Consider the following 10,115-nt stretch of genomic DNA (forward strand, 5'->3'; position numbering starts at 1 on the left):
GATTCTTCCTTAAGTGGATAGGGGCATTCTTTGAGATAATAAAACAATATGATCATTTTAATTTTGTTTATGTTGTGCCCTATATTTAACTGAGAGAAAGAGAAGAAGCACGTCATATAGAGAAGGAGATATAGGCATTGTAAAAAATGTAATAAATAAATAGCTTAAAATTTGGGAACATACTTTTGACAAATATTTTATAAAGTTCATTATGTAATATACTTTAACAATTCAATCATTAATCTTTTAGTTCTTCTCAAGGACTATCTTTACCAAATCACTAAATACGGAGTCATATGACCGTTAGATTAAATTGAGTGTATTTTTGTAGAACCGTATTTGTCAATTTTATTTCCTACAGATGAATGTGTTAACAGTTTTGGGATTGCCGAATTTTTTGTAAGGATGATCTATGAATGATGAATTGAAATATATACCGTTTGGACCTTAAAAAAAGTTACGGAATGAGAGTCACAAAAACGTGTGTCAAAATGTATGTCTCGGGTCCTATCCCTAATAATTTTCATGATTGCCACTTGAACAACAATCTAGTGATATTTTTCATTATTTGTGAGAGATAATATATTCAAACTTCAAGAATAATTTCTCAACCAATTTCCTAACCCCACCACCAAAATGTAAATATATTATTGAATAAAAATTAAAAAAACATAACATTTTCAGAGCAATAACCTTTTCTTTTAGAATAATACTTGGCTACTCAAAAGATGAGTAGGAGTTCCTACTTAAAATTGTTCTTTGCCAGTTCATAGAACTTCATATTTATAATCAGAACCGTTTATATTATAAATCACTCTATAAATATTGTCTCCATTAAAAATCAATTAAAACTAAGATCGTTTAGTCGTCGAACTGTATAACAACAAAGGAATGGAATTGGTAATAACATTACTAACCGTCTATGTATTTGCCAGAATGGATTGATTAAACGACTTTAGTTTTAATTCATTTTTTTACAGAGATGATCTTTACAGTGTGATTCATAATATTTATGGTTCTGGTTATAAGCACAAACTTCTGTGATTCGAATAAAAAAAAATTGAGTAGGAGTTTCTACTCATCTTTAAATAACTAAACATTGTTCTTTCTTTTATAATGATCTGTATTTTAAAATAAATGTTTATTGTACTATCGATAATGTATATAGCATAATAATGCTGATTACTATCCAAAATCATCTACATATTTCATTGAGAGATCTTAATTATTCTTATTTTTCCAATCAAATTAATGATATTAGCGGAGGGCTAACAGGTCTTGGACCAGTAGGGAATGGCAGGTCCAACCATTTCGGGGATGGGTCCAAATTTTGAAAACAATAAACGGAGTGAGGCGTGGCAAATCCATGTAATTTTTTTTAGGAAAATTAATTAAAGAGGCTTGAAAACTTTGAGTTTTAACGAAAATGAAAAAAAAATGTATTGTAAGTGAATAATATAATGATTGATTTTTTGGAATAAAATTATGGTTTTTCGTTAAAGTGAACAGTACTGAGAGTTTTTCGTTAAAGTTCCTTTTTGTTTTTTGGTAAAGCAGATCCATGTAATTGGCGGGGCAGGGTTTATGTAATTGGCCGGGCGAGTCCATGTAACGGGCGGAGCGGGTCCACGTCATTATGATATACCCGGGTTGTGACCAAGTTTTGTATCTCGTTTGGCTTTCATAAAAGACAGAAGTGTTTTATAAGATAAATAATTTGCATGTAGCCCATGTAGGAAAGGAAAATCCTTGGCACCCTAGTAGAGAGCAAAATACCTATACCCTTTAGATTTTATGTTGGAATCACCACTTTAAGCATATTTTTAACTAATCATACCATCTAGTGTGGTACATATATTAAAGCATTTATTCCTCGATTTTAACCTAATTGAACTTTGCTTTTTATATTAAACATGTCATAATACGGTAACACTTCCGTTAAAACTTGTATTCAAAGAGTTTAAATTACAAATTTAAGTGACGAAAATTCGATCATTGCAACTCATTATGACCAAATTTATAAATTAATATAGTCATACATATTTGGTTGAGAGACAGAAAAATTTAATTACACTGTAGGGTTTAGGGTTTATCAATACTCTAAGAGTGCGTTTGTTGCACCAGCTATCTCAGACTGAACTAGCTTCAGGGACTAAGCTGGATTGGCTTAGAATAGACTAAGTTAGACTAACTTAGTGAAGCGTTTAGTGCAGTGTCAGACTAAGAAGAAGGATAATGAAAATTAGTGAAAAATGGTTTTTTTAACTAAAGGAATATAATGCCTAAATGTTGAATACCACATTGTCAAAAATTGTATTAGTTGATAAAACTTACATCCAATGTTTGAAACTTCAACTCCTTGAAAATAGATCACAATAAATTTACACCAAAACCCATTTGTAGAACGTATATAAGATATTCTACAAGTAAATGTTACAACAAGAAACAAATACACAATCTGGCTCCACAGATTCCACCCATTAGGATTTCTTTTCAATGGATCTCCACATATGCTGTTAGAGCATGTTTCAGAAGTCTTGTTATGAGCTGAATTGGGTCGCAAAACTGAGTCCATGGCATTCAAGATTCCCCAAGTTTAACACAACAACGACTCCCATCTCACAGAACTTAGGGAGTCTAATGAGTCTAACCATCCGCCCTTCAGAACCCTATACCATCGTCATGACCAAAGCAAGGAGGATTGGTACGTGATCTAAACGTGGAAAGGCATATATTCAAAGGTTGCTTTGGCAAGGCAAAATTAGCAGGGTCATCGACACCAGACTACCGATTGATATTTTGACATAAATATCAAACCTTGCAGAATCTAAAACCGATACTGTACGTATTCATTCATTAAATAAATCCAACCGATTGACCAAAACTTTGGACCACCGTGATTGCTAAGTCTCCAGAGGGTGGCCCGGTATAAGTACTTGAAAAGGAACTCCAAGCAAACACCTACTGCTCCAGAGACAGAGACAGAGTCCTAGAGTCGTCAAGTCGTTTTCTTCTACTCCCACAAGTAAACAGTTTCAAATCTTCCAAACTCCAACCACTTGCCAGCCACCGCTGTTTTCAATTTGAATTAGGGTTAGGGTTTGAGAAATATGATGATTCAGATCAAGAAACCGCCACTGCTCCTGCCGCCGCCGCTGCAAGGGTGTTTGACGACGGCTGCTGTTCCGACAAGAGCAGCCCGAAACCTCCTTGTCCTCACTACACCCACAAGGTCTACAACAATTCCAACAACTATTTCAATGGCTCGTCAATCCCGACATTCGGTTCTCCCAATAATCCCGACGTGGACAAGAAGAGGAAGAAGAGCAATGGCTGCTTCCGATTTGGTTTCGGCGGCTGCTGCTGTCGACGTGGACATGGAGATTCTGGAGAAGAAAAATAACAAGAATAACAAGGTTTTTAAGGCGTACGGCGATCCCTGCCTCGATCTGTTTTTCAACGTCACACAACGACCCAGCGATTACCGGGAGGAGGAGCAGCAGGAGACGGAGAAGGAGTATCACACCAAAATGTTTCACTATCTGCGGCAACAGCTCCCCTTGGCCTGGTCCCACGATCCTCTCATCACTCTCAAGCTCATCTTCAACCTCTCTCACTGCCATATCGACGGATCGAAATGTTACAGTGAAGCTTTAGAATTCGCAGCTGTTTGGCTCCACCACAACCACCCCAACACTCTGTTACGCAACTTCGGCTCTCTTGCCGACTCCTTCGGTCCTTTGTTCAGCCTGCTCGACGTTCTGTACGGCCTCCTCGTTCCTCCCCAGGATCAGCTGGATCACACACTGGAGGAGTTAGTCCAACGCGAGAATCCGAATTCTCATGCTGATCGGTACGCCCACGACCCGACTTACAGGCTGTTGCACGACCGGGGTATGGATGCTTTTGCGGAGCGGTTGAAGTCAGATCTTGAAAAATTGAAGCAGAACAAGCTCGAGCTCAAGCCGTGTGATTATGATGACGATGTTGAGGATGATACCGACTACGATGCTAAACGCGGTTCTCTTGATGCTCATGCTTATCATGATCTTCGCGTTTCTTGGGCTATAGATTGTTTACTTACGAAGAACCCCTGGCAGGCACATAAGAGGCGCTCCATTTCGCTGGAAGAAAGCACTGCGAGGAGGCTTTTCGCCCCCGAATCAGATGTATGGTGGGAGTGGGAGCGGCTGAGGAAGGAGGTTTTGGCGCCCTTGAAAAACTACTCTGATCGTCAACATGGATTTGCCAGGTGGGAGCGCTGCGAGGTGAAGACGTACTTGGAGGAGGTGAAAGCAGCAACAACAATAATAAAGCCCGACGCTTTGCTGCCATACGACATCCTCCGCCATCTGGAAGATGGCAATGTTGGGGAAGCGGCAGAGCTTCAGTGGAAGTCAATGGTGCAAAAGCTCAAGGAGGGGGGCAAATTCAAAAACGCCTGGGCCGTATGTGACAACAGCTGGTCCGAGTCTAGTAGTCTGAATTGGGGACTTTTGGTGTATGAACTGAGTGAGGCGCCATGGAACGGAAAGGTGATGAATTTCTGTCTGCCTGATTCCCGCGGCATTCATTTTTTGCCCCAGCTGCATTCCATTCAAGGCCTCGACAATGTTAAGTCCAAGTTGTCCTTTCTGACGAGTATGGGGAGGAGAGACGGTGACATATGTATTGATTTTCAAATGGTGTTTGATGCGATCTTGGACGTGGCTGTCAAGGAGAATTTGAAGCCAGAGCAGATGATCAAGAAGCTGTTTCTGTTCACCGATTGCGCAGGCTATGATTGGAAGGGCTACGATACTCTGTATGAGACCGTACGGAGCATGTTTGAGGACAAGGGGTATGGGAATGATGCGGTGCCACACATTGTGTTTTGGGATGTTGGGTGGTATGGTTCTCTATACTTTGACTTTCCTCATAGAGGGGTGACGGTGTTGCGTGGTGACTCCAAAAATTTGGTCAAATACTTCTTGGAAAATGGTGGGGATTTTCGCCATCGCCATCTCATGGAACTAGCTATTGGCGAGAAAGAGTATCAAACTCTTGCTGTAGTTGACTGACTCACTCGCTCACTCATCCGGTCCATCCTTTGCCATTGGAGATAGCATTGGCATTGAAATTGGATTGATGATCTATATGATCTTCTGCAATCTGATCGTTCATCATTTCCAGGTAGAATTTAAATTAATAAGTAACCTTTATTACCAAGAAGAGATATCCTATGTGTGTCTGTCTGTATTAGCTAGATGTGGTTTGGATTCATTCCAGAGCTCTCTTATCTTTATGTAACATTAGAATAACCATGTGTTTTAGTATCCTTAATTTTATTGTTTCCTCGGTTAGTAGGCTAGCAACTAGTGGTACATAATATGGATGATTAATTAAGCTTAGTGGTGGAAGCAATTGTTTGCTCCTCCATCTTATTATTTCGGACTTGTCAAGTTCGTTGTTCACACTTACCCTTAAGGCCTCGCTCGATATCTAGGATTGGTTAGGCTAGATTCATTAAATGTTGAACGGAAATATGTATGCCAAGTTGCCCATTTTGTCCAAGTGATGACAGAGGATGCAGAAAATATGCAATTTCACTATCTATTTGATAAACGGCAGTAATTTTGTTCTTGGTCACGGACACACAGTGGAAGGCGTGGTTCAGTACTATCTATTTGATAAACGGCAGTGGTTCAGTACTAACTATTAATCGTGTGAACGATGATGATATTAGTTACGAATTTTTTTTAATTTTACTTATGATTAACAAAGAAATATGAACCCTCTCATCGTTTGGTGTCATGTTTTGCTCCGGTTTTCTTGTTTCGTGATTGCTTATTTGATATCATGCACATCACTATCGGCATGTGTTCGAATGCAATCGACTTTGTTCATGATTTTAACACTTTCGACAAAAGTAGGTTGTTAAAACTGTGAAACAATCGTTCAGAACCAGTAGAAACACAATACGGGTTTGGCGCCGTGTTGTTTTGTTTTCGATAGGGTGGAGAGTTGTTACGTCCGTGGATATGCGCGGGACTTTTGTAACGGGTTTGTAGGTGGCATCAGACAGTCGATGTACGGTATGGCCGAGTCAAAAGTGACCCGCTTTAATATATGAAGTAACTCCAATGACGTGAACGGCGACATTGGTATCTAATACCTATACCATATTAATGTTATATTGACGTATTGGTACTAAATATCAATTTGGTATTAACAATATTTACCAATTATCAATATTGTATCAGCGACATCCACTAGATATAGACAATTTCGTCGGTAAGTCTGAGAGTTCAATTTGGTTTTCCACTTCTAGGTTTCTGCAGAAAAACATCATCTCTGTTGGAATTTGAATCTTCTCATTGACTTTGAAGGTTTTTTAAAGTATTGAGAATCTGATTTGAATTTATTTGTAGGGCCAGGCTCCAATGACGGCGTGACATCTTCTATAATAGAAACGTTGTCCTCATAATCGTTTATTCTTTTTTTTTTTTTTTCGCTCCATCATAATCGTTTATTCACTTCTTCATCATATAAAGATTAACTATAGAAAGTCATTAAATTTGGAGTCCGTTTAATTATTTTCATCATCATATAATGATCATCTCTAAAAGAATTCATCCACATGAGTCAAACAATTGACCTCGTTGATCAAGTTGGTGCTTGATGAGTAGATTTTATACTATATATTATTCCCCATTCTTGGTACTAGCTTCTCTACACGCATTTACGTGCGTGTGAGAGACATTTTTTTTATCACGGACGCTACACGCCTATGAAGTTGTTTTCAATTTGTTCAATAAGCTATTTTGACAATTACAATGAAAAACAACTAACGTAAGACATCCTTAGCGGCATGTAAAGCCCCGTAATTGAAAAAAAGGTATGTCGCATGCACATGATGCGTGTGGAGAGATTAGCGTCTTGATCTATTCAGCCATTGGTATAAACCAATGCAATAGTAAATTAGTAATCACACAATCCTTTCAAACACTTTGATTTTACATTATGTTCTCTTAGTACCAACATGTACGTGCATCTAGACAAATTAGTAACAAAAAATAATGGTTGAATACATGCAACAAAACATGGAAGAGAAACAAAAGAGAATAATAGTAAGCCTGTTTTAAGTCATTATGTATATTGTAAGTCTTTGCTCCTTCGTACCCTCTTGGCTTTCGTGAAATCTCGATATGCAAGTAATTTAGTAATAAACTTTCAGTAATACAATTAAGGTAGAAATCCAAAACAATTAATGTAAAAAGAAGTAAATGGAATCATTTAAAAACACCTAACACTAATACTCTAACCAAAGCAAAAACGTTTTAAATTTGATTAAAATGGCTAGCAACACCTTAAAAAATCAAATAAAAACAAACAACTCTAACCATTTGTTTTATAGTGTTGTTCCAAAACTACAGTGCTTTTCTTCGATAGCCTCATAATTCATCATCGGTTTGTTTTTTTTTTTGGGAAATTTCAACACCTAATTGCAATGAGATTACCAAAGTCTATAAAGAAAACAACATAATTAACATTCTACAATCAATTAAAGAAACTGTAAGTTTCATCAAAAGTATGGTACTGAGAAAAACAAAAAAAGAAACTAAATGTTAGGAAAAAAATGCAAGTCAGTTCAAATGAAGGGATTTCCTCTGCAGGGTTTACAAACAAACACCATTAAACGATAGGAACTCCACAAATTTAATAAAAAATATAATGTTATATCGTGAGGTATGCAATCAGTATGTAATAACTCATATATTGTAGTTCAGGAATAACCTGTGGAGTACACGAATAAGTGGTAGTCCAATTTTACATATTCCTCTTTTCCACGCACTCTTAACTAACCCACAACCTACCAAAATAAATTTGGCTTTGATTGTCTTAATTGCCAACATGCCCCAACGAATGAGCTGGACAACGCTCCATTGGTTTCTTTTGTTAGAAAAACTGCACTGAACACCTCATGCTTTCTCTACAGGTAAATCTAATTCTGAGTCCAAAGCTCTAGGAATTCATCAATAACAAACTTCTCATACATAGCTCTAGGAATCCATCAATAACAAACTTCTCATATATCTCACAATGCACATACAAAATCCCAGCTACCGAAAACTCACCAAAAACATCATTAAACTTCAAATCCATAAACTTCATCGGAAAAACAAACAATAAAATAAAAACATACCGGCATCATCATCATCCATGTCATTAGTTTCTTCTTCAGAGTGAAATCGTTTCAGAATGTCGAGATTTTTCTGTTTCGTTTCATCATGGGCCCCAATTGCCCCAGCTCCCCACCACATTCTCGCGCATAAACAATTCGGTACACCTGAGACTGCTCAATCAAATGAAATCACAGAACAATCAAACACAAAATCACAACAAAAATAAATAAAATAAAATAAATCTGTACAAATTTGCATACGTACCTTATAGCAGTGCAGCGGTAGTGTGAGTTTCATCAGGGATATGTGTACTGCAAAAAGTAAAGATAACAAATTTATCAATCTTAAATTCTTTACCTTGGCTTTTGATTGAATAAAATCATCTAAATTAAGAGGCCTTAACTCCTCCAATTGGATTTATCTCTTATTGGTATGGGGGTATGAACTGTGATAGGAAGTGTAAATTTAAAATGGTGATTGAATCACCCATTTATTAATGGAACCTAGAGAAGAAAAAAAAAAAACGCAGAGAGAGAGAATGGTCCATATGGCTACAGAGAAGCTGGGAGAAAATTAACCCAAAAAAAAAAAATAAAAAAAAAATATATATATATATATATAATTTTTTTTTTAATTTAACCCTAATTCCAACAAAATGGTGATAGCAAACTGAAGAATTTTAAACTCACAAAATTAAAATTTTTACAAAGTAGGCCGAGATTACCTATAAATGGTGATTGCATTGTATTTTTGCCCCTCGGAGCATTGTATTGTATCAGAAAAAACTTCAAGAAGCAATCCATCTTAAGCAACGCAACCAAAAATCAAGTTTATGCAATAAAATTTAATTTTATTGTTATGGACAAATACTGTAAGTCTATAACTGAGGCTGCATACCAATGAGTTTTGCAAGTCCCAAATAATCTGCAAGGAACAAAGAAAATGAAAAGAGTGAAAAATTAGAACTGGCTTGGGGATTTTATGTGGCTCTGTAGATGCCCAATCTCTATTAATACACACAATCTCACCCTAGATGCCCAATCTCTATTAACACACACAATCTCACCCATTGTGTAAGATAGTCACCATTCCCAAATTAACGATAGAAAAAAACCCAAAAATGAACCCAAGTTTTTTAAATTGGGAAGTTGGGTACCAGGAGAAAATGAAAATGAAGGTGTTCGTGGCGGGAATTTCCGTGAGGGATGCTTCCTGGCCGACGAGCATACAGCTCCCCGAGAGGTTGGCGCCGGTTAATGCTTTCTGTCGGGCTCCTGCTTTACTGGCGGGCTTGTTGGGCAAAGCCTGTTGGGCAAGGCTTGTCGGGCAAGGCTGAAAGAGAAGGACAAAGTTAACTTTGAAAGGTGCCTTTGTGAGGCCTTAGGTGTAGGCCTTGAGGCTCACAATCAAGATTAACTTTTAAGTGCTCGGGCGTGCCACTGCCATCTTCAGCATAGCAGATGTAGAACGGATGTTTGAGTTTTAATTATATATATTCGAGAGACTATGTTAGTTATTGATAGGTGCCTTTGTGGGGCCTTAGGTGTAGGCCTTGAGGCTTCCCATAAATAACTAACTTAGTACTCGAACACATAAGGTTCCTTTTCTTGGTTATGAGTCTTATAACCATCATACTTCTGATTACCTGAGCCCAAAGAGCAGAATGAATCCAAATAGGTGCCTTTGTGGGGCCTTGAATAGGCCTTGAGGCTTCCCATCAGAATTCATCCCGTACTCGAACGGAATTTGGTAATCATAATATAACAGCAATAAAACTAAGTGACAGGTCGATTACTTGCGCCTCAAGTAACTTCAGACTTCTTGTTATCAAAGCTTGTCGTGGATGGGTTAAGTCCACATCAGGTTCTTTTTTATGCCTTGAGGCCAAAGACTTTTTAGAGTGATCAAATCTTATATGCCCGAGGGCTTAGAACTTAGATCTGGCTTGAA

General features: G+C 37.7%; 1 protein-coding gene and 1 long non-coding RNA gene across 3 annotated transcripts; one reads left to right on the forward strand and one right to left on the reverse strand.

Moving 5' to 3' along the window:
- Positions 1-3,329: 3,329 nt before the first annotated feature.
- LOC103449734 (uncharacterized) lies at positions 3,330-5,060 on the forward strand. Its single transcript, XM_029089795.1, has one exon. It carries the CDS (start codon positions 3,330-3,332, stop codon positions 5,058-5,060), a length of 1,731 nt encoding a protein of 576 aa, XP_028945628.1.
- Positions 5,061-7,729: 2,669 nt separating this feature from the next.
- On the reverse strand, positions 7,730-8,730 carry LOC139190068 (uncharacterized). 2 transcript variants are annotated; one of them, XR_011574057.1, is made up of 3 exons: positions 8,569-8,724; positions 8,430-8,476; positions 7,730-8,335 (listed from the first exon to the last, which is right to left on the reverse strand). It is a non-coding gene; the product is annotated as an uncharacterized lncRNA (long non-coding RNA). The 2 variants fall into 2 exon arrangements; XR_011574056.1 differs by having other exon boundaries at positions 8,430-8,730.
- Positions 8,731-10,115: the final 1,385 nt, after the last annotated feature.

This window comes from Malus domestica, chromosome 12 (assembly GCF_042453785.1).
Source record: "Malus domestica chromosome 12, GDT2T_hap1".
Taxonomy (NCBI): Eukaryota; Viridiplantae; Streptophyta; class Magnoliopsida; order Rosales; family Rosaceae; genus Malus; species Malus domestica.

What these genes read in the sequence shown, in the direction of transcription:
- LOC103449734 (XM_029089795.1), top strand. Translation starts at nt 3,330, where the DNA reads ATGGCTGCTTCCGATTTGGTTTCGGCGGCTGCTGCTGTCGACGTGGAC.